The sequence below is a fragment of the Vigna angularis genome, chromosome 11, assembly GCF_016808095.1.
Source record: "Vigna angularis cultivar LongXiaoDou No.4 chromosome 11, ASM1680809v1, whole genome shotgun sequence".
Taxonomy (NCBI): domain Eukaryota; kingdom Viridiplantae; phylum Streptophyta; class Magnoliopsida; order Fabales; family Fabaceae; genus Vigna; species Vigna angularis.
Window position 1 is genome coordinate 8,710,633 of NC_068980.1, and position 23,732 is coordinate 8,734,364.

Here is a 23,732-nt window from a genome sequence, read left to right on the forward strand (position 1 = left end):
CAGTGATATCAGAAGGTGGTGTGGAACGTAGTGGAAAGATAGTATAATTTTGAGAGTATGACAAACACACTAAGATAACGTTATATCGGTTAGCAATTGCATAACCAATGTCTGGTAATGTCATCCACTTGCTCTTGTTAGCCTGTTATGAATAAAAGTTGTTAGAAAAAACCATGTAATAAAGAAACTACATAAAACGGGAAACACTTACCGCGGACAGTGACTGCACCAACAAAGAGGTCCTCAGTTCTTCTAGTCTATCATAGCCTCCTACTAGGCTTGCATATTCATCACGCCATGCACTGAGTTCTTTGTACAACTCATTCCTCACAACGGGCCATGAATCTTCTCCGAGTCCCAACAACGCAGCAATGCATCTATACCCACAGTGACCATCAGCCACAACATCAACAACGTCCACAATGAAGGGGTGAGTAGTAGAATGAAACTGGTCTATCATTGGAACTCTCCTTTTCTTCATTGCTTTTGGCTTTGATTGTAATTTACTTCTCACAGATGAAGATTCTATGGTTGAATGAAAGGCGTCCACATACTCAAAATATGATGGATCCCGCGTAGTAGACCTTTCACTTCGTTTAACTTTACTTTTTTGTGCACCCTTTGTCTTGACTTTATGTAATGGAGGGACCATTGATGTCAATGTAGGACAAACAATTTCAAGTAACTTCTGCTTGATGGTGACTTTACCGCCAATGTCAACCTCATTGAATCGTTCTTCTACTTGTTTCAACTCATCTTTAATGGATAACTGAGGCTTAGTTTCATTTAATTCAACATTTGAGAAATGCAATCTTCGCCACATGATATGAAATTCACCTATAGGGATCATCCTAGGATCATATCGTGCTAATTCACATGCACATGGGACACCAAATGTACGTCTCAATACGCATCCACACTTTGAGGAGTCCAATCCTATCTGCTGCACTATTTTCAATTCCTTAACAATGAGATCCAATGCATATCGAGACACACGCCCAATAAGTTCTCTATATATGTAGCCTTTAAAATGGTCACTCCTGAGCAACAAACTACTTTCAAATGACGCCTTAATCTTGTTGTGTTGTAAGATAATGACGTTATGAATACTATCCCAACAAGAACACAAATCACCCATACTATTGCCCAGAACTTTCTTCAGGCTCCAATGAGCAGATTCAGCCCTGAAACAAAAAAAAAACTTCAACAAGTACAAATAAATATTTATCTACAAAACAAATAAATAAAATAACATTACAACATACCTATTTGTGGTTGTGTTCCCTAAATGCATTACTTTGTTCGTCCAGAACTTTACAAAGTATGTGTTGTACGGAATAATCCAAGTCTGATTAACATATTCAAAGAACAAAGGCCATGATCTGCTTGCGTATTGAAAACCATTCACATACTCAGCAAACAAGCTTTCATCAGCACAATCCATCACATTTTCCCATGCATCCATCAACACTTCCCAAACCTCAGTAGAATGAACTAACATTTTGCATTTAGCTTTAACATTTTTAAGGATGTGGAACCGACATAACATCTGATATGACTCAGGGAATACACTTGATATGGCATTCATCAAAGCCAAGTCTCGGTCAGTCACAATAACTTTAGGACCACCCTCAGATGTTAAAAATAAACCTTTCAGCTTTTCCAAAGCCCATGTGAAGTTACTCTGCCTTTCAGTAGACAAGAAAGCAAATGTTGCTGAGAAGGTTAACCCTGTAGACGTCATACCCACAATCTCAAGCAACGGAAGTCTATATCTATTTGTTTTATATGTGGAATCCATCATAAATACAACATTAAATGAGTTTAACAATTTCACCGCATCAGGATGTGTCCAAAACAAGTCAGTAACAACCTCTGAATCATCAGCACACCTACTCCACTGAATGTACTTATCCCGATCCAACAACATCATAAGTTGTTGTAGTTCAGTTCTGGACCCTCTTAATGATCGTTTATACGCATGCCTTGCGTTGTAGATTTGTTTAATCGTTGTGACATTTCGATCATTATTTTGTTTGAGTGTTAATAAAATATTTGCAGGTGTAACTTTACTCTTTGTCATATCAACCAGTAATGACTTCTCACTCGTATTTAACCTGCCAGCATAAGGGTGACCCACTAAAGTTTCAGCCAACACATGGTTGTGATGTCCACACATCACCTTCAACACCCATCCGGCCCCATCTGAACATGGTTTACCCTTTAATCTAAACGGACATTCACATTTACGAGTGTCGTATACACTAGCCACTGCATCAGCTTTGTATTTCCTATATTTTCCCCCTCCTTCACATCCAAGTATGACATACGTTTTTCTTCCCCGTACACCAGTAGCTATGTCAGATCTTACTATTACCACAACAAATCCTAAATCAAAAGCCATCCCTCTTACCCATTGAATTAAGTGCTCCCGTGAATGAAATATTTCATTTGTTGTGAATCTATTTGTTAAATCTCTCTCTACAACTTTGCTAATTGATGAAGACAAATCAGATTTCAAACTACAACCAATCTGAGAATTCATATGAAGATATTCATCCATTTTAAATAATAATCACCTACAAAATTATAACGACCCTTATTAACATAATTAATAATTAATCAAACAAATATAAAAATATTAATATAATTAAATTATATATTTGATATAAATAGAGTAATAAATAATTTTTTATATAATTATCAAATTATTAAAGAGTTAAAGATACAAAAATCATCTATAACAAATTCATATTTTAACAAAATTATTACGTTTAAAAACTAACCATATATAACATTTAAAATTAAAAATTTAAATATAAACTACTGTAAATAAAATAAATCCTAAATAAAATAAAAACGAAACGTAAAAGGAACACTGCCTGGACGGATGACATCCTTCAACGGATGTCAACATCCGTTTAAGGCAAAACGGATGTCGACATCCGTTTCGCCTTAAACGGATGTTGACATCCGTTGAAGGATGTCATCCGTCCAGGCAGTGTTCCTTTACGTTTCGTTTTTATTTTACTATTGGCGGCTCATGGGAAGGATTATAGGCTTGCATATTAAAAGGATTATTGGAAGCATTATGGGAAGGGTTTAGGGTTTAGAGTTTAGGATTATTGGAAGGATTATGACTACGTACCTGGAGAGGAACCACGACAAGGACACTACACCACAAACGCACTGCACCACGTACTGCACCGAGAACAAGAGGAAGATTGCTTGATAATTCTTTTCACGATCACCAAGTTTTGCAGAAAAATATTTTACTCATACAAGGAACTACGTAGGTTATCAGTGAAATATGTTATAAATGAGTAAAATTAAAAAACAATAATTTTAAAAATAAAATTTTACTGAGGGGCAAAATAGTAAAGAAAAGATGGAGGAAGGGGCAAAATAGTAAAGGGGAGGTGGAGGGAGAAGGCTGTGGAGGTGGAGGGAGCAACACCCAAAAAAAAATTATAGTCAACAAAGATTAAAACCCCAAACAAATTGAGGCCCATTAACAAGCAAAATAGCCCAAGATGTTGAAGAACAAGCCCACCCCAATGCTAACAACAGCCTGACACCAATCGAACTCCTGAAACTTGTAGGGTGTTGCTCCCTCCACCACTACACTTTACTCCCTCCACCACCCCATTCCTGTTTTACCCTTCTCTTTATTTTTCTATTCCTATTTTACCCTTAATAAAATTTTAGGGTTAATATCTTTTAACCTTTAATCACTCTAATCCTTTTTAACCTCTACCCACTCTAATCCTTCACGCGGTGGGAACTCTTCTTCCTCCTCTTTTTGTTTCATGTTCTTCTTTTTCTTTTTCACACTTCTTCTTCTCATTCTAATTGTGGTCTGAGAGTATAGTGGACTTTCATTAGTTAGTGTGCGAGATTGTAAGTGATGGTGGAAGCAATTGATCAACGTGCAAGATCAATGTGGTAGGGTGCAGTGGTGTGGGAAGATTCGTCGTGAAGGAGATGCGTAATAAATCCTAAAAAGTAATCGTATAATCTTTAAACGGATGTCAACATCCGTTTAAGGGAAAATGGATGTCAACATCCGTTTAAAGATTATACATTTATTTTCCAATTATTTTTATTAGTTTATTTTTTATATTAATTTTAAATATATTTTAATAATGTAATTTATATGTTTTGATGTCTTAGTTTTTACTGGTGGAGTTGGGGGGTGGGAATCTAAAAGAAAGAGAAGGAGAGTTGGTGGTGGGACTGAGTGAAAAGTGAGTGGATAGAAAAATAGGGTTTGAATTCAAAGTAAATAAATATGATTAAAAATAAAATAAAAGTTATTTTTGTAATTAAAAAAGGTTACTTTTGTAATTAAATTTTTTTTAAAGAAGGTTAGGGAGGTGGAGGGAGAAGTGGTGGTGGTGGAGGAAGTAACACCCAAACTCGTAGTGCCCGAATGTTTGGGCGGATACGGCGCCAAGGACGTTGAGCCTGATGGGCTAATATCAGAGCTTTCAGATGGCCCATTATCTGTAGCTTCCGCTGGAGATGGTGTTGGTGCCGGAGAAAGGGAGTGAGTGAGTTTGTTATGTCTGACGGCCAAAACGATGACGGTTAGCTTCTGACCACGTTGGCAGTTTTGAGCGTTGCCACTGATGAAGAAAAAAGGACCCGATTTCACAAAAGTAAACATTGAATCACCACCGTCCATCTCTTGCATGGCAGATGGCATTGTTAGTGTTGCATGAATCGTAATCCTCCTTATTAAAGTGTAATGCAAATTCTAGAAGAATGTAGAAGCTCCTTAGATAGAGGAATTGAAATGTAATACAAGTTCTAGAATATTCTAGAAAAACCTAAGATAGGAAGAAAAATCAAGAATATTCTACATAGGTAAAAATCTAGAACATTCCACATAAGTTGTGGCTAGTATGTTCTAGAATAATCTATGGGTCTATAAATACCCATGAACTCTACCATTTGATGTATGTAGCCAACATCTACCATTTGTATGAAGCCACATCTACTACAACTAAAGACAACTACAACACTTCTTTCAACTACTACTTCTACATTCTACTATCTCTACATTTTCTCTATCCCATCAACTACTCCTTTCACAACCTTAAAATACTAACAGTGGTACCAGAGCTACGTTCGGTCATCTACTGGGCGTAGATAAAATTTTCAACTACCTCAAACAAAACTATAACTCATTCTACTACTTCCAAATATATTCTCAACACATGGCTACTACTAATCAAACATCATCAATTCCAGTACCTATTTTCAAAGGAGAAAATTATGATTTTTGGAGTGTCAAAATGAAGACATTCTTCCGCTCTCAAGATTTATGGGATATCATAGAAGAGGGATTCACTATTCCAGAAGACACCTCTACTCTTACTGTAGCTCAAAAGAAGGAGTTGAAAGAAAACAAGCAGAAGGATTCAAGGGCTTTATTTGTTCTTCAACAAGCAGTTGATGACACAATTTTTCCAAGGATAATTGGAGCCACAAGTGCAAAACAAGCTTGGAACACAATACAAGAGGAGTTTCAAGGAAGTGACGAGGTACGCAATATTAAACTTCATTCTCTAAGACGAGAGTTTGAATTAATAAGAATGAAAGAATCTGAGACCATTAAAGACTACTATTCTAGAATAAAAGAAATAGTTAGTCAGATGAGAGCCTATGGGGAAAATATTCTTGACAAAAAGATCGTTGAGAAAATTTTAATTTCTATTCCCCAAAAGTATGATGCAATCGCAACCGCGATTGAACAAACAAAAGATTTGGCTACATTGTCAATCACACAACTAATGGGCTCGCTTGAAGCTTATGAACAAAGATTGAAAAGGCATGAAGAAGACTCGGTTGAAAATGCCTTTCAATCAAAACTAAAATTACGGTCTCAGAATAAAGAATATGAAGGAAATAAAAGTAGAGAAGAAATTTCTAGAAATAAAGAAAATCCTAGAAGCTTCTCTATGACTCGTCAAGAAAAATATCCTCCATGTGGCATATGTAAAAAGACAAGTCACTTGGAAAAAGATTGTTGGCATCATGGAAAACCTCAATGCCACTATTGCAAGAAGTTTGGTCACATAGAGAAGTATTGTCGTAATAAAAATAAGCATCAAGCAAACTTTGCGGAAGAAGATAATCAAGAGAAACTCTTATTCTACGCCAATCAAGAATCTTCTGGTAGAGAAGGAAGTTGGTACTTGGATAGTGGATGCAGTAATCACATGGCAAAAGATCAAAGTATCTTCAAAGACATTGATAAATCTGTCAATGTCAAAGTTCGGCTAGGAAATGGCACCACAGTGGAGTCTCGAGGCAAAGGAACTGTCATGGTAGAGACAAAGAAAGGTACTAAATTCATCAAAGACGTTTTACTAGTTCCAAATCTTAAAGAAAATCTTTTAAGTATTGGCCAAATGATGGAGAATGGATATTCTCTTCATTTTGAGAAAGATACATGCAAAATTTATGACAGTAAAATGATAGAAATTGGCCAAGTAAAAATGGAGAAGAGAAATAGAAGCTTTCCTATAAGCTTCAAACCTGGAACTAATATTGCCATGAAGGTAGAAGTTGATGACTCATGGCTTTGGCATAGGAGATTTGGCCACTTCAACACACATGCCTTAAAACTTCTATATACGAAAAACATGATGAGAGATCTTCCATGCTTGAAGGAGAATAATGAATCATGTGAAGGATGTCTCCTCGGAAAACAACATCGATTACCATTCTCGACAGAGAAAGCATGGAGAGCAAAAGACTTATTGGAGTTGATTCATACCGATGTTTGCGGACCGATGAGAACACCTTCACATCATAACAACAGGTATTTCATCCTCTTCATCGATGACTTCTCTAGAATGACATGGGTCTATTTCTTAAAGGCAAAGTCAGAAGTTTTTGGAGTATTCAAGAAATTCAAGGCCCTTGTTGAGAAGCAAAGTGGAAAACAGCTAAAAGTACTTAGAAGTGATCGTGGCAAGGAGTACACATCTCACGAGTTTGACAAATTCTGTAAAGATGAAGGCATAGAGCGACAACTTACAGTCGCATATACTCCACAACAAAATGGCGTGTCAGAAAGAAAGAATCGCACAGTTATGGAGATGGCAAGATCAATGCTGAAAGAGAAAAGTATGCCTAACACTTTTTGGGCTGAAGCAGTCTACACTGCAGTTTATATTCTAAACAGATGTCCAACTAAAGCAGTCCAAGACAAGACTCCTATTGAAGCTTGGAGTGGGAGAAAGCCATCAGCTAAACACCTACGAGTATTTGGGTCTATTTGCTACATACATGTTCCTGATCAAAGGAGGCACAAGCTTGAAGACAAAACTATACGAGGAATATTCTTGGGATATAGCACACAATCAAAAGGCTATCGAGTTTACAACCTACAAACGAAAAAACTCATCATCAGTCGAGATGTTGAAGTTGATGAAAATGCTTCTTGGAATTGGGAAGAAGAAAAAGTTGTTAAAAGCAACATTTTACTTCCAGTGCAACAATCTCAAGAAGAAACTCAAGAAGAGGTAGAAAATTCAGGTATGCTTTCTCCACCTCCACAGCAAGATTCTTCACCTGAATCTAGTCCAAGAAGAGTAAGATCTTTGGTAGACATATATGAAACTTGCAATATGGCCATGATTGAGCCTAACTGTTATGAAGAAGCATCAAAGCAAGAAGTATGGGTCAAGGCTATGGAAGAAGAGATTAAAATGATTGAGAAGAATAACACTTGGGAACTCGTAAATTGCCCTCATGGAAAAGACATCATTGGAGTCAAATGGATATATAAAACAAAGCTCAATCCTGATGGAACTATACAAAAGCATAAAGCAAGATTGGTTGCCAAAGGCTACTCACAGCAACCAGGAATAGACTACAATGAGACATTTGCTCCAGTTGCTCGCTTAGATACAATTAGAGTTTTAATAGCTCTTGCAGCACAAAAAGGATGGAACATCTATCAACTGGATGTCAAGTCAGCCTTTCTAAATGGGGTGCTCGAAGAAGAGATTTATGTTGAACAACCACAGGGCTTCATCGACAAAGGCAATGAAGGCAAAGTACTAAAACTTAAAAAAGCATTATATGGCCTGAAGCAAGCTCCTCGAGCATGGTATAGCAAGATTGATAAATACTTCATCGATCAAGGATTCAGGAGGAGCAAGAGTGAGCCAACACTATATATTAAGGCACAAGGTCAGTACCATCTCATTGTCTCTATATATGTCGATGATCTTATCTATACAGGAAACAATATAGAGATGATAAAAGAATTTAAAGAAGACATGATGAAGACATTTGAAATGACCGACCTTGGCTTGATGAACTATTTCCTCGGTATAGAGGTGAAACAAGAAAAGGAAGGTATATTTATCTCTCAAAAGAAATATATTGAAGCTCTATTAAAGAAGTTCAAGATGAATGGTTGTAAACCTGTCACTACTCCACTGGTGGTAAACGAGAAGCTACAGAAAGATGATGGAGCACAAGAGGCAGATGCATCACGCTACAGGAGTTTAATTGGAAGTCTCCTGTATCTCACAGCCACACGACCAGACATTATGTATGCTACAAGTCTTCTATCAAGATTCATGCAAAACCCAAGTCAGATTCATTATGGAGTAGGAAAAAGAATTTTAAGATATCTAAAAGGCACAAAGGAGTTTGGTATATGGTACAAAACAGTGACTAACTCAAGGATGATTGGCTACACAGATAGTGATTGGGCAGGATCAGTGGACGACATGAAGAGTACGTCAGGATATGCTTTCTCACTAGGATCGGGTATTTTATCTTGGGCATCAAAGAAGCAAGCAACCGTGGCACAATCAACAGCAGAAGCAGAGTATGTAGCAGCTGCTGAAACCACAAGTCAAGCAATATGGCTACGAAGAATACTTGAAGAAATGGGTGAACCACAAGCTGGACCAACTATTATCTATTGCGACAACAAATCGGCAATAGCAATAGCAAAAAATCCAGTCCATCATCAAAGAACAAAACACATAGCCATTAAATATCACTTCATTCGAGATGAAGAGACAACTAAACAAATACGACTCGAGTACTGCCCAACAGAAGACCAAATTGCAGATATATTTACAAAGGCATTACCAAGACCAAGATTTGAACTACTGCGCACAATGCTTGGAGTTACCGAATTTGCATTAAGGAGGAGTATTAAAGTGTAATGCAAATTCTAGAAGAATGTAGAAGCTCCTTAGATAGAGGAATTGAAATGTAATACAAGTTCTAGAATATTCTAGAAAAACCTAAGATAGGAAGAAAAATCAAGAATATTCTACATAGGTAAAAATCTAGAACATTCCACATAAGTTGTGGCTAGTATGTTCTAGAATAATCTATGGGTCTATAAATACCCATGAACTCTACCATTTGATGTATGTAGCCAACATCTACCATTTGTATGAAGCCACATCTACTACAACTAAAGACAACTACAACACTTCTTTCAACTACTACTTCTACATTCTACTATCTCTACATTTTCTCTATCCCATCAACTACTCCTTTCACAACCTTAAAATACTAACACTCCTTCTTTACCACCAACACTGAATCAGACCAACTTTTATACTTAAACACTGCATGTCACCACCACCAAAAAGAAAAAATTAAGATAAAAAAATGTAAAAAATAAAATATAAAAAACACCGGTAAATTCCATTATTTTTATATAACGTTGTACATATATATAATTTGTGTAGTGTTTTAGGGTTGAAAAGAGAAGTAAGTTTGACTTACAAAGAGTGTCGTTGACTTGAAACCTGTTTCTCTGAGCCCAGTGAGTGTAATCTTCTGAAGGGTTGGGGACCCAACGAACTTCAAATAATGTGCATGCTGTTGGTGAAGAAAATAGAATGGAGATAGATATGAAGAAGAGAAAAAGGCCAAGAAAACCGTTATTAGCGTACCCCATTGCCATGTTTGAGATGTTCTTTGTAGCAGAAGAAATTAATCTGAGGAATGGAATGAAAGGTTTGCATATAAGGGATATTTAATCAGGTGATCGTTATGAATATATAGATATTGGTATCAAAGTATTCCATGCATGCACAAGACGTTATCCAAATATATCTTTTTGAATATATATATATATATATATATATATATATATATATATATATATATATATATATATATATATATATATATATATATATATATATATATATATATCAGCATTCAAATAAAATCTTAAGGATTATTTAACATATCAGATGGATTTACATACACTAGTATAGGATAAAAATAAGATAAGTTAAAAATAAAATTAATTCTATTCAATATTCAATGTATATCATGATAAATATTAAATAATAATAAGATGGGTAGCCACATTCATAATTATAATAGTAACAACGATTAACATAATAAAAGGATATAATAGAAAATGTTGCTAACCATAATAGTGAGATAAGATGATAAATAGATATGAGAGTGATAACAACATTAATATAAGTGGTAATTATTATGACAACATTAATAATAATCATGACACTATAATAAAATACTGATATATATGTTATTGGCGACTCAACTTGAAAATAAAGATAATAGTGTCAAAATTAATCTAAATATTTCAAAACAATTTAGGTATATATATAATTTAAAAAACATTATGAGGGTCATGGTTACCTTTGACTCCAGCATAGATCAGTCATTATAGTTTGCCACTATCTTTCTTGATTTGTTAATATGGATATATATAGTGACATTATTATTATTATTATTATTATTATTATTATTATTATTATTATTATTATTAGCAGAAAAAGTTGTATGATGACAATTTATTGTGCAAATGATGGTATGACAAAAAAAGTTATAATAAAAGTAATGATAATACTAACCATTCTCCTAAAAATAATGATAAATACAAAAGAACATACATTATAATAAAGAAACAAAACAAATAATTATATACCATATAGAAAAAACAAATAATTAACTAAGTTATATTATTTATTATCATAACCAACAATTGAGTCATAAATTTTTTTTTTCATTTTTGTAAATATGTTACATCTGCTTTAATAACTATTTTTGTTATCATAAATATATTATATTTTACTTTTAACTTGTATATTTTGTTTTGATTATAGTTTTATCAAAGTATACAACTTTTATTTTTAATCTTGACGAAGTCATTTTATATACTTTAATATGATATATATCCTCACATTATATATTTATTTGATTTATCTCCAGTGAGCTCATAATTGCTTGTTTTTTAACAATTATTCCCATGAACAGTGAACGTTGGGTTTGTTAGGCAATGATAGGAAGCTTGAATTCATTTAGATTATTTTCTTTTTGTCTGGAAGATTAAATATAATTAAATAAAGTAATAGGTTGTTGAAACCCATATACATAATAAAAATATACAAAACAAAAAACAAAAAACAAACAACCTTATCTCTTTAAGGAAAATTCTCCATATATATCTTTCGGTAAACAAACATATATACTTTAATCTACAACTAATTTTGACAAAAAAAACTAAGTGAAGCATTTTGTTTTAAAAAAAAAGGCATTACAAGAATAGACTAATTTCTACACATTACAAAACCAATTCCAAAATCTAAAAATATATATAATGTTAAAAAAAATCATAACTCAATACATTAAGATTGATTTAACGATAAAGTTAAAGAGGATGATAGAGTCGTTAATTGGAAAACAATTTATTACTAAAAGGTAGAAAAACCATTCACATTCACAAAAACAAATGAAAGAAAGTTATAGTTTTACGAATTTCCAGATGAAAAGAAATATATCAAATTATATATTCATTATCTTCCTAATTCCATCAGACAAGGACATACAAACAATCGAATTACCTGCCATATTGTTTGTTTCGTTTGGAATGATGAATATTAATGACAACACTTAAATCAAGCTTTGAAGTGAAGAATATCCCAACCTAGGTTAGTTAGAAACTGTTAGGCCAATTATACCTTTTGCAATTTTTCCCCTTATCGTAATACTCAACAAGAAACAAAATTAATGTTGTACCTCAATTTTTATTGGGTAAGTGGCACCTTGTATTAGTTCTAACCAAATCATCAAAAAACTATGTCTAGGGTTTATGTTGATCTAATAAGTACAAACTCATGTTTTTCTATTCATGTTTTCCTTTTTGGTATGAATCATTATTGGCACTATCCAGAAGCTGAACCAAGGAACCATTATTATATAAGAAACACAGACAGAGATAATTGAAGTATATAAAACTCTTTGATTAAAATTTTTGAATGTCATGTCATAAAAAAATAACAACAAGGACGTGTATTATTGTGTAATCATGGATTGCCAGATACATGCAAAGGTAGCATAACATTTTCTTCGGAATTTGTTTTTCAAATTACTGATTCCATAATTCAAATAATGATTGATTATGAACGGATTATGATCTATGACTTAACCTACCTTTACATGTGATGGCAATATTATTATATGAATATTTTATAATACGATATTATTCTAATTTGAGTTTGTTAGCAAGTAGTAAAAGATTATTCTAAATAAACAATTTCGAGTTTTAAAACCTGAATATTGAATTAAATTAAATACATATTCAATGGTATATTACATTGAGATCGGAGCAATCCACTATCCTTTTTTTTAATAGAGTAGTTATTTAAAAATACTGAGAGAGTTGAAAAAGATAATATAAATATTATTTTCAGTACAGAGTCTGAGAGAGTTGAAAACAAAAACAAAAACTTAACAAAATAAACTATTACTTAATAAAATAGTGATACTAAATAATAACCACCAGGAAAGTAAGTAATACTCTTTAGCGCGTGCAAGGAATCGCCTTAGCAAAGAGCGTGATTGCTTCTGTTCTAGAGGACCGTGAGCCTTTTTTACTAAAAAACCAAAACCCAGAAAACTAGTTAACAACCAACTCTGGGTCAATCTCTTAGAAGCAAAAATTTGCTCCAAACCCAAATCCCAAACCATAACTTTTTAATTTTTACTACTAGTGATTGTTGATTAGTACAACTTAAGTTAAATTTGGTGCAAAGCTGAGTAGTGAAGGCATCTTTTTTGCTTCAAAAATTGCATTTGGTGACCAATTAAGTCGTTGGTCTATCGTTTTCTCTATCTGATCAAGCTCCTCCTGACCCTTTTGACTTCTTCTGAAGCAACCCTTTTATTGTTGCCTCCTTTTTAAGCTATTTGCTATGGTGGGTCTTGGGTTTTTCCCCTGGGTTCCCTCTGTTCAGCTTCGACTGAAAAGTGGGTCCTTGAATTGGAGTTGAATTTTGGGGATTTGATATGGTTGCCACTCAAAGATTGGAGTTTTCTTTGTGCAAGAAGAGGAGGGGGCTTGAATTTTTGTTTCAGATTGCAGTTGGGTGGTGGGTGGTTCTACTGTTAGTTAATCCTGTGGCGGGTCTCAGACCCTTGAGGGAGAGAACTAGGTCCTGGGATGATGAGGTTTGTTTAGGAGCTTGTCTTTAATTTCAGTTTATTTTAATGAGTATGTTAATTAAACAATTAGGGTGCACGTGCATTTGAATTTTTTTTTTTTGAAGTTGTAATGTTGAAGATGTGTGCCTGCATTTTAATTGTTGTCAGTTGGAGATTGCATGTGCTTCTGTTGCTTTATGCAGTTGTGATTTGTGAATTAGACTAGACCCAAGGAACACGAAATTTGAAACTTTGGTTCTGTTAAAACTGATGTTAATTGAGCGTGTTTAGAATGTTTGAACCTGGGGAGAAGAACGATAGGTGTTTATTAAGTTTGTCAGAATGTTTATAGATGGTGTTGGAAGAGAATGTGTGAGGAGAATTATAAGGAAAGTGCTGCATTTGCAGGGTACTTAAGTTTTATTTATAGAATTGTATGCCAGTGTGTGCTTTATGTATGTTTTTTTGGGGCTTTACATGGTACTCTTCTCAGAAAATGGTCATACGTTTGAATTTATCTTTCATATGTAACTCATAAGGTGTCCAGAGATGAAATCTTATCTTAAATATTATTATCCCCAAGACCATTAATTATTGTATCGATATATATGCTATTATAGATTTATATATTGGGCAATCAACAATCAGCAATCATAATTGGTATTGGGCATTTTTAAAATTTCTTTTTCTTTCGAGAATACTTTCTGCTCATTTTTGTAGTTAAACAATGTTTTCAGAACCTGTATAAAAGGTAGCTAAAGAACATTGAATCTTAAAATAAAAAATAAATAATGCATTTGCAATCAGGTTTATGGTAAAGAATGGAGGATATTGTTGTCACTTATTTATTTTTCATTACGTCCGAGGATTTTCACTCAATTGTTCTTTAGTTTTACTGATGTTAATTTTCCCAAACCCTGACTTAGGATTAAAAATGATTTGAATTGACAAATTGGGGTTTTTATGATCGAGTCAAAATCTGATTGAAGGTGAACTCACTTCATTTGTATGTTATTGATATGTTACCTTTCTCAGCAGCTGTTTACAAGAAAGGACGAGAGCAACTTAGGTCCTTTTTCACAATGGAACATAACGGGAACTTACAAAGGTTTGTATTCATTACTAACCTTAGTGTATGTGTGGTTTTCTGTTATATTCGAGTTGTAGCTTTGGTCGGTTCATGTTTCATGTAAGTACCATGCTGAACATATGTTTCACTAATGTCTGTTCAGAGGATTTATGATTGGATAACGAACTAACTCTAAGCTATCAAGAAGTTACTAGTTTATAATATCAGAATTAAATATGTTTTTGGTCCCTTAACTTTTAATAAAAATTGGAATTAGTCTCTCTTCGAAACTTTGAACCAATTTAGTCCTCCATCTTTAGTACGGTGTGGATTTATTTCTTTTAACCAAATTTTGTTAACTTTATTTGATGTTTCAAATGCATTCTTCATTTAACATTAAAGCAAAAATGTCAAACGGTCTAAACAACTCAAATGCTATCCTGAAACGCGCTTGAAACATCAAATAAACCTAACAAAATTTAAAAAGACTAAATTCACATATTTCTAAAGTTAGGGGACTAAACTAGGCCAAAGTTTTGAAGAAGGACTAATTTCAATTTTCACTGAAAGTTAAGGGACAAAAAGATATTTAACCCATAATATTATTGACCTTTAGAAAACCTTATCTGTGTCTGCTTTATATTTTGAATGAGTTCATACTTTAATTGTCTTTATTTTGGGGTGCAAGCATGTTGCTAAATGATATGGTTACCTTTATGCCTGTCTTTTACATGTTCTTAATCTGCTACCATTGGACACAGTATAATAAAGGCAGAGGAGGCAGCATCCATGCTAAAACTAGGGTGCCTGTTGCCTCAAATTAAGTAAATGAATTTAAGGCATTTTAAAAGTAATTATGTGAAATTTACTGAAATATGCCTCATTTCTAAAAGGTGTCATTTGATTAAATTTCCTTTGTCCATTGTCTTTTTGTGGGATAAATTTATAAGTTTATTGAAGTTTGAGGATGTTTGTATGTTGACCACTTGAAATGCAGGGACTTGGAAATTTTTGGATACCACAAATGGCTCTTCCAGATTTCCTGACATCAGAAAAACAAAGGGCAATTCTGTAATTGAGTTAGTTAGTACTCCGACAAAGATAAGTGGAGTGCATTACGTTCAGGTGAAATGTTGAACTATATTGCTAATTTCACTGGAATTTTCCTTTCATATGTTGTATATTTTCTTATTTGTTCTACTACTTGAAACTGTATTAATTTATTATTCATTTATTTGAAGTATTAATACCTTTTGCATTACGCTTGAAGTTATTAAAGTTCCTATGTATCTTATCATTTTGTAATTCTGAAGAACTAAAAACTCTTCACTCTTATATTATTTCATTTAGTAAACTGTAGTTTCTGCCATTGTGAGGTCAGCTTTTTGTGTTTTTTATTAGGTTGTCCTTCTATGGTTGCTTAAGTGTTTTTATTGAATGGAGAGGGAGTGTTATAAATTTATAACACATGATAGACACACTTCCTTAATAAGTCAAACATGGAAAAGGCTGACCTCGATTAGAGTAACTATCTATATGTTTTCTTAATGCAGCAGTTCTGATGATAATGAACTTTGTACACTAGTTTGTTTGAAAATGTGAGTATGTGACATTTGATTATTAGTAAAACTACATCTCTGATTTTGTCTATACCTTTTAGGTTTTCATCTTTTGCTTTCTCTTTCCCTAATTTCATCTTTTCATTTAACATCACATCTCTAATTTTGTCATTATAGTGTGTTTTACACTTTTTTGGACAAGTATCTGTATTCATATTTAATAGAGGTTAATAATCTGTAGAGATCTTAGCTATCATTTTGTTTACTGTGTCAGTCTCAGTTGCTGAGCCAAGTGTATTTTTTCATACTTCTGATACATACACAAACACATGCACAATAATCTAGCTTGATCTCTATATTTTGAATATCTTAGAGCAAACAATTGACCCTTTCATCTCATTATACAATAATATTGTTATTTTGTGCAGAATTAGAGTTTCAATCATGTCTTTATTACTGTTTCTGTAGAATAGTCCTTGTTCTTCTGTAACAGTCTATTATTTTCTTTCGTTTGTTTTTCATTAGGGGGTGGTTATATTCCATGATGTGTTTGACAATGAATACGATGTCAGTGGTGCCCAAGTCAGAATAGAAGGTGTATACATATGGCCTTTTAGACAGCTTCGAATGGTTGCCAACAGGTAGATTTCATGGATATCATCAATGTGATGTGCAGACCAAATTTATATTGAGCTCAAATTGGTTTATAAATTTATATTGTCTCAATTGTTTAAACTTAAAACTTCTTGTTGTCCAAATTTGACATTTCATTTTGAATCAGTTTTTGTGTTTTGTTATACTTGTTTAATTTTTTTATTTATTTGATAGACAAATTCTGTTTGCAATGAAATTGATAGGCCCAGTTCTGTTGAACCTGCTGAGGGAGATGGCCTGAGGCCATTGAAGGTTTTGTTAGAAAAAAATGTAGGCTAAGCAGTTACATTTTATGGTGTGACACTTATCATGTTATATAGGTGATATGACAGACCTGCAGGAGGTAGTTGATTGATGTGTCTGTTTGTTATTTGTGGAAATTTAGGAGGAAATTCCTCATTAGGAGGAAACTCTTTGTAGTTGATGTACTTTTCTCCAAATCTGATCTATAAACCATTTTATGGCAGTAAAATATAACTATTTCTGTGTGTTAAGTCCTTGGGTCTAACTGAAATGCCTATATTTCCATACAGTAAAACTTACAATATCTGAATGTGCTGAAGAATATATCTTGTTTCCTCATGTTGCAGTGGAAAAGAAGGGGAGTTGAATCAGAATGAAGATTACATTTTATCTAATCCATATCATCTGGTAACAATGTTATTTCTTGCATCCTTGATCTTTTAAATTTTATGATCTGATTGCATTACATGGCTTACAATAATCCTAACAGTACTTCACTTTTGGTGATCAGTATCTGTTCCTGTTTTTAGATATTTTTTAACTCTTTTCATTGATATTTCCATGTCCTAGATTTCAAGGACAATGGATAGGTTCAATCCAAATTTTTTAATCATTTTCACGGGCTTGATTTTTTGTCATAAGCTTGCCAGTTAATGATGATCTTTTCTTTGTTGGATTACTCATTTTCTGTCAAACATTTGATGCTGGAATGGAAATCAAAATATCTATAATATATCCATCTCAATACCCTAATAAGATTATCTTCATATAAAGGGCAACCTTGCAGTTTAAAATTTCCAATAGCAACATTATTTAAAATTTCCAAATGTTAGAATCCTTTATCGTCTTAAAACCTTGCTTAAGAATTAGGACCATATTTGGGTTCTTTAAACTGGACATGAATGATATATTTTATGTTGTACAGCTTTTCTTCATTTAAACAATTTCATTTGAAGAGAGTAACTGGTTGCGAATCCTTAATATTTTTATGTGAATTTGAACAAAAATGGTCTTTCATAGTGGGGCTTTCATAACAATATGCAAACAGATTGACCAGATTTGCTCCATTGATGTTGTCCTTTTCACTATTACTTTGTGTTTCCTTTTTTTTGTATGGAGGATTTCCCTTATCCTTCAAATTACTTGTACTTTTCCATCTTTGACTAAACATTTGTCTTTTATTATAAAAAAAGTTAGCAGTCAGAAATACTTATTTGCTTCGTATATGCCTTTTGTACACAGCTTGGAGTTTTCTCATCTCAGGTACTGCAAGATTCTTCAAGAGATAAAATGTGGAGAAGAAAACATTGTAATTTTTCTTAATACCAGTATGCCTTGAAGGCCAACCCACCCCACTTCTTTTTTATTTATTTATAGCTGTAGTTATACTATTGACTTGCTATTTTCCCGTATTTACTGCAGCTCTGATTCATGATGCGGAGAAACATTGTAATATCGAAATTGCTGCTCAGGTTTCACGCTTGCCATCATCAAATAACGGTACTTGTGTTCTCCCTGCCTATGAATACTTTCTTCTATAGTAAGGAGACTGTCATATACATGGATTAGGGATCTCTTTTACACGAACAATTTTCCTTTTTTGTATTCTTTATCTTGTTTAGAAGGTTTTCTTATCATCTTCGTAAATACTTTTTTCCATTTCTAATAGAATAACTTCTATTATAACCAATTTTGGTCTCCATAGTATGAGTGTAACACTATTATGAAACACGTTACCAGATTTAATATTACCAACTGCTACGTATATGAATGTAAAATTATATGTACATTACTTAGTTTTAACCACTTTGTATCCATTGAGTACATTCTTCTTGTGGATTAATTCTTTTATATGGTTCATTTGATTTACTAAATTTCTACTTTATTTCCTACAGAAGTTGAACATGATCATTTTCATTTAGAAGGGTTAATGGAGAGCCCCTCCGCGGATGATGATGGGGACTGCTTCTCACCATTACTGCTAAATGCAACGTCTGTCAAAATTGAGGTCTACTATAACAAAGCAGTGAACTATACCTTGATGGTTACTTTTGTATCCTTCAATCATGAATATTCTTACAGCTTTATGTCTCTGTCACAATCCATTATGGCGTGAGCTCCTTAATATACATATATCAGGTTTCTTTCTTGCAAGTCCTTCTATTAATTCGTCAAATGGAGCATAGCAGCACTCAATCTGTAAGAATTTGCTTTGGATTTCTTCTGAAATTTCACCTGCCGTAGGTTTAATATTCAATGGAATCAATATAAAATTTTTCAATAGTTGAGATGAACGTACCAAACAATATTTGAAAGTTTACATGCCATAGATTTCATAAATTTGTAATTATGTACATGTGATTGTAGAAGATGAATATGATTCACATATACCTTTACAGGGTGCTGCTAAGGTTTCAATACTAATGATTGGTCAGCAAGCAATTATGGATGCCTATCTTTGCCTTTTACATCTCACTGCAGGAATACTAGTTGGTAAGTTATGAATTTCACAACTTGAGGTTGTTCTCCAGACTATTCTCTCTCTCCCCTCTCAAACATAATCCATTTTGTTTATGAAGAGGTGCCAGTTTTGGGGTGAAAAACATATTGAAGATCCTTTCTAAATGGAAAAGGGCTCTCTAGTATCTTTACTGTGCCCTTAATTTTGTTGACTTAACCAGCAGGCTCTAAAAGTAATTTACCTTGTGGATACTCATTAGTGTAAGCATCCCAAACATTCATACCTGAAAACTGGTCAATTCCCCATGCAAAGAAGATTCTAGTTTGAACAATCCAATGCCTCCACTTTGTAATACCATATTTGCACCTTGTAACTAATAGAATAAAGAGAAACTATATTGAATTATTGAAAAACTGAAAGCCAAAATACAATAGAGTGAAGTCAGCTATATGTAGCTAATCTAAAGAGACTAACAAACTGTAACTTACAAGGAGATAGTTACAGAGTATAACTGTCAATAGTCTTACAGAAATATAGACGTTATATTTACAAATACTCCAATCTTGACCAGATCTTATTACTCGTTCTTCAGTCCCTGATCCGACATTTAGTTGTAGTTTACACATTACCGTATTCAGCATCTAAAATTAATTATTGTATGTTCCATTTTAAAAGTTCAACAATTTTTAGGGGTGGGGGGACAGGGATTGTTCATGGTATGGGAAGAAGATTATTGATGCAGGTTGAGTAAGTTGTGCTGTGTTGCATTGATGGTTGTAATATGTAATGTCCTAGTACAATTAATTGTCATTGTTCATTAGTGACTGATTATCCTTCTTTTGTAATAGTAAGATTGTTTGCTGAATGGTTGTTGCTGCCTCCTGCACTGCAGAATCCTTGTTTAATGCTTTTGCAACTGCTGCATTTTTCAAGTTTGTAGTCTTCTCAATATTTGAGATGAGATATCTCCTTGCAATCTGGAAGGCAGGTAGGCCTTTGAGTAATGGTGAAGGTTGGGAAACAATGAGGCGAGAACTTTCAGTTTTATACAGTCGTTTCTGTAAGTACTCATCTAGAATTAAATTTTCTGTCCTGCTAAATAGTTGTCTGATCTCCTCAACTTGAGTTTTCCTTTGTGACATTAGCTTCCTGGGATGCATAATCAAGTTTTTTTGTTTCCTGGGTTGTTGAGCGTTGATAGCCACTCTACTTACAGCCAGTCAGCTCTAAGTTAAACTACTTTTATTGCTGTTTTACTGATCAAGATTCAGTTACAGCTTTAGTTTATTTTTGACACCGGAATAGAAAAACTATGATGCTTGCTTAAAATTATAATAATTTCATGTTTTTTTTTCATTTGAATTTCTCTTTAAAATGCCATTAAATAAGCAATAAATTTAATGTATTTTCATACTATTTATTTGGGCCAACATAAGTATTGAGAAGCTATGGGTCACCAAGCACTATTATAGCTAAGTAATGGCAAATATCTCTCATAGTGCAGCATATACTTTTTTTTATTCAAATTAATCTTATTTATACCTTAGATTCTTGGTGTTCTCATAACCAAGTTTCTCCAACATATTCTTTGTATTAATATCTCTGAACTTTCGGTTTTTTACCGAGCCAAATGATGTCATGCAGTCTATGTAACCGATCTCACCTACTTTGTTCTTGTTGGTTGTATATTCCACTGTAGAAGAATGCCTAAGAAATCTAGCTATTTGTTTCTTGTTGTTTCAACTAATGGAGATAATTTCTTATGAAAAGAGGGCCTCAAATTTAACAGTTTAATTTCTTCTGCAGATGGGATATTGTTGGGAGGCATTCTACTCATGTATGAGTTCCATAATTATTTGAGACCTATTCTTCTTCTTATGTACTCTTTCTGGATACCGCAGATAATCACCAATGTTATTCGCGATTCGCGTAAACCCTTGCATCCTCATTATATCTTAGGGATAACCGTCACTAGGCTGGCAATCCCATTATATATCTTTGGTTGCCCTAACAACTTCATGCGCATAGAACCAGACAAGAGCTGGTGTGTTTGTTTGGCTGTATTTATTGGACTTCAAGCTGCAATTCTCCTACTTCAGCACTATCTTGGGTCACGTTGGTTCATTCCTCGTCAGGTTAGGCTCAACTACCTCTTTTGAATACTTTTATAACCAATTAACCATTAACGCACTCGCAATTCTTAATCATAGTTGCCTCTTCTAGAAGTCTGATCTTAAACCGAGCATAGCATAGCATCATTTGCTTCATGTGCCAAGCCCCATTTAATGGGAAAATTCCTGTTATTATATACTTTAGCTGTAACCGAGGTTTTGGTTAATAATTTGAAGCATTTCATAGACATCCTTGACCCTAAGCATGATTATGTTGCAACCAGTAAGAACATTGTATTATCCTCATCATATAGGAATCTGGTTCTAGGCTTTCCTGAGTGAACTTAAATCATCATCCAGTATTTTGTTTTCTCTTTTTCATTCTGAATTTGCATGAATGTTTTATCTTCATGGCTTGCAGATTCTCCCTGAGAAATACAGCTATTATAGGAGGTTTGATCAGGAAACAAGACAGGCTACAGACTGTGTGATTTGCATGACAGCCATTGATCTTTCCCAGCGATCTAATGATTGCATGGTAAGTGATTATAAATATACAGAATAAATTACTCAGACACATCCTCTGGTTTCTTAATATTGCATTCCATATCTTTTTAACCCTTATAGTAACCCTTTTGAAATACATTACACTGACACTTCATGTTATCCAAAAAAACATTAAATCCTGTAACACTAGACAACTAGTGTGCAATCTCAAGAAACATGAGGAGTGTATATAATATAACCATAATTTTGTCAATTCAAATAAAACTTTTACTAATTGAGAGTGTTACACAGGTGACACCTTGTGATCATTTCTTCCACTTTGGCTGTTTGCAAAGATGGATGGATATAAAGATGGAGTGTCCAACATGCCGGCGCCCATTACCCCCTGCCTAGAGACCTTTCTTCACTCTCTATGTCAATAGGATCAACTGACCATGCTCAACTTCATAGTCTAGTATATGTTTAAGTCACAAAGTTTTACATTTAATATCACCACACAACTGAAATCACACGGCCTTTGGTGCTCGACCTTTTTTCTTCTCATGTTCAGGACTCAATGTTTCTTCTGCTCATACAAATTTTGTAATTTGATTTTGCCACCTTATCCCAGATGCCGAATGCATGTAAATAATTTGGAAGGGCCATGAACATTAATTGTATTTTTTTATCAATACAAAAATTTATTTTTATTCTTCCTTTGTGATTGTCCATCGTTAAGTTATGGTGGTTTTTCAGTCGTTTGTCGTGTCTTTTTAGTCCATTGGCAATCCTCAAATTGTTTCCATTTGAGTGCATGATTGCATCATAAATAAATACATGATTAGTTTTCCTTGGACAGAATCCAGAGTGTAATTACACCATGTGGCTGAATCAAGACATCCATAAACTGTATAAGAGCATTTTCAATAGAATATTTTTATGACGTTTTTTTATTAATAAAAATATTATATTAATATGGATCCAATAAACAAATTCTTTAAAATAAAGAAATTTTCTTATATAAATAATTCTTTTTCGTTATAAGGAAATCATATTTCATGAAATCCATATTAAAATGTTTATTGATAAAGTTTTTATAAGAAAATTTTATTAGATATGCTTTCACATTGGTTTGAAGTTTAATATTTCAGTATTTTTTTTTTAATGCTTAGTATGATCTATATTAATAAAGTTGTAATAAAAAAATGAATGTAACAAGCTAACTGGTGATAATCTATTTAATTTCATCCTTAGTTACTCGTCATATATCTTTTTCTTTTTCTGTTGTCTTTTGTATAGACACTTTGTAATGATATCTACTGTACAAGTCTTTATCATAATGTTGTTTCTCGTAGTTTACATCTAAATAACGTTTACCCTTAAACACTTTATTACACTTCCTTTTTGGTGATAACTCTCCGTTAGTGAAATCTCTAAGTTGTTAAACATTCAAACATTGGGGAATCTACCATAAAAACTAATCTTTTAAGGGTGGGTTACTCAAGTGCTTCTACGCTTATCAATTAGTACCAGAATTGGATGTTGATATCTTGCAAAAACATTACCTTGGAGGATAATCATTAGTGGATGGTTTTGAGCAATGAGAGGTGAGTGAAGTGTCACCAAGCAGCATTAAATGAAAAATTGTCAAGACTTTGACTCCCAAGAATAGTGCTAAAATTTTACAAGTA

At 33.4% G+C, this 23,732-nt stretch overlaps 2 protein-coding genes across 3 annotated transcripts; one reads left to right on the top strand and one right to left on the bottom strand.

The window, feature by feature from the left end:
- Nucleotides 1-320: 320 nt before the first annotated feature.
- On the bottom strand, nucleotides 321-2,404 carry LOC128194633 (PKS-NRPS hybrid synthetase cheA-like). Its single transcript, XM_052870176.1, has 4 exons — nucleotides 1,860-2,404; nucleotides 1,266-1,775; nucleotides 515-1,184; nucleotides 321-377 (listed from the first exon to the last, which is right to left on the bottom strand). The coding sequence occupies exons 1-4, from the start codon at nucleotides 2,402-2,404 to the stop codon at nucleotides 321-323; spliced, it is 1,782 nt and encodes a 593-aa protein (XP_052726136.1).
- A 10,529-nt stretch (nucleotides 2,405-12,933) lies between these two features.
- LOC108334336 (transmembrane E3 ubiquitin-protein ligase FLY1) lies at nucleotides 12,934-22,757 on the top strand. Of its 2 annotated transcripts, none has more exons than XM_017570118.2 (14): nucleotides 12,934-13,485; nucleotides 14,494-14,566; nucleotides 15,525-15,652; nucleotides 16,612-16,727; nucleotides 17,331-17,391; nucleotides 18,226-18,292; nucleotides 18,406-18,483; nucleotides 18,879-19,036; nucleotides 19,123-19,182; nucleotides 19,383-19,476; nucleotides 20,337-20,504; nucleotides 21,251-21,579; nucleotides 21,977-22,093; nucleotides 22,354-22,757. In XM_017570118.2, exons 1-14 carry the CDS (start codon nucleotides 13,324-13,326, stop codon nucleotides 22,453-22,455), a joined length of 1,713 nt encoding a protein of 570 aa, XP_017425607.1. In that variant the 5' UTR covers nucleotides 12,934-13,323; the 3' UTR covers nucleotides 22,456-22,757. The 2 variants fall into 2 exon arrangements, with proteins under 2 accessions (XP_017425607.1, XP_017425608.1); XM_017570119.2 differs by having other exon boundaries at nucleotides 14,497-14,566.
- Nucleotides 22,758-23,732: the final 975 nt, after the last annotated feature.

Bases quoted from the DNA above. Each gene is read 5' to 3' on its own strand.
- LOC128194633 (XM_052870176.1), bottom strand. From the start codon at position 2,404: ATGGCTTTTGATTTAGGATTTGTTGTGGTAATAGTAAGATCTGACATA. The intron at 1,776-1,859 runs GTTTTGGACACA...TAAAACAAATAG, and splicing joins TCAGAGGTTGTTACTGACTT to ATATAGACTTCCGTTGCTTG. The intron at 1,185-1,265 runs GTATGTTGTAAT...TTTTTGTTTCAG, and splicing joins GGGAACACAACCACAAATAG to GGCTGAATCTGCTCATTGGA.
- LOC108334336 (XM_017570118.2), top strand. From the start codon at position 13,324: ATGGTTGCCACTCAAAGATTGGAGTTTTCTTTGTGCAAGAAGAGGAGG. The intron at 19,183-19,382 runs GTAAGAATTTGC...ATACCTTTACAG, and splicing joins AGCATAGCAGCACTCAATCT to GGTGCTGCTAAGGTTTCAAT. The intron at 20,505-21,250 runs GTAAGTACTCAT...TTTCTTCTGCAG, and splicing joins AGTTTTATACAGTCGTTTCT to ATGGGATATTGTTGGGAGGC.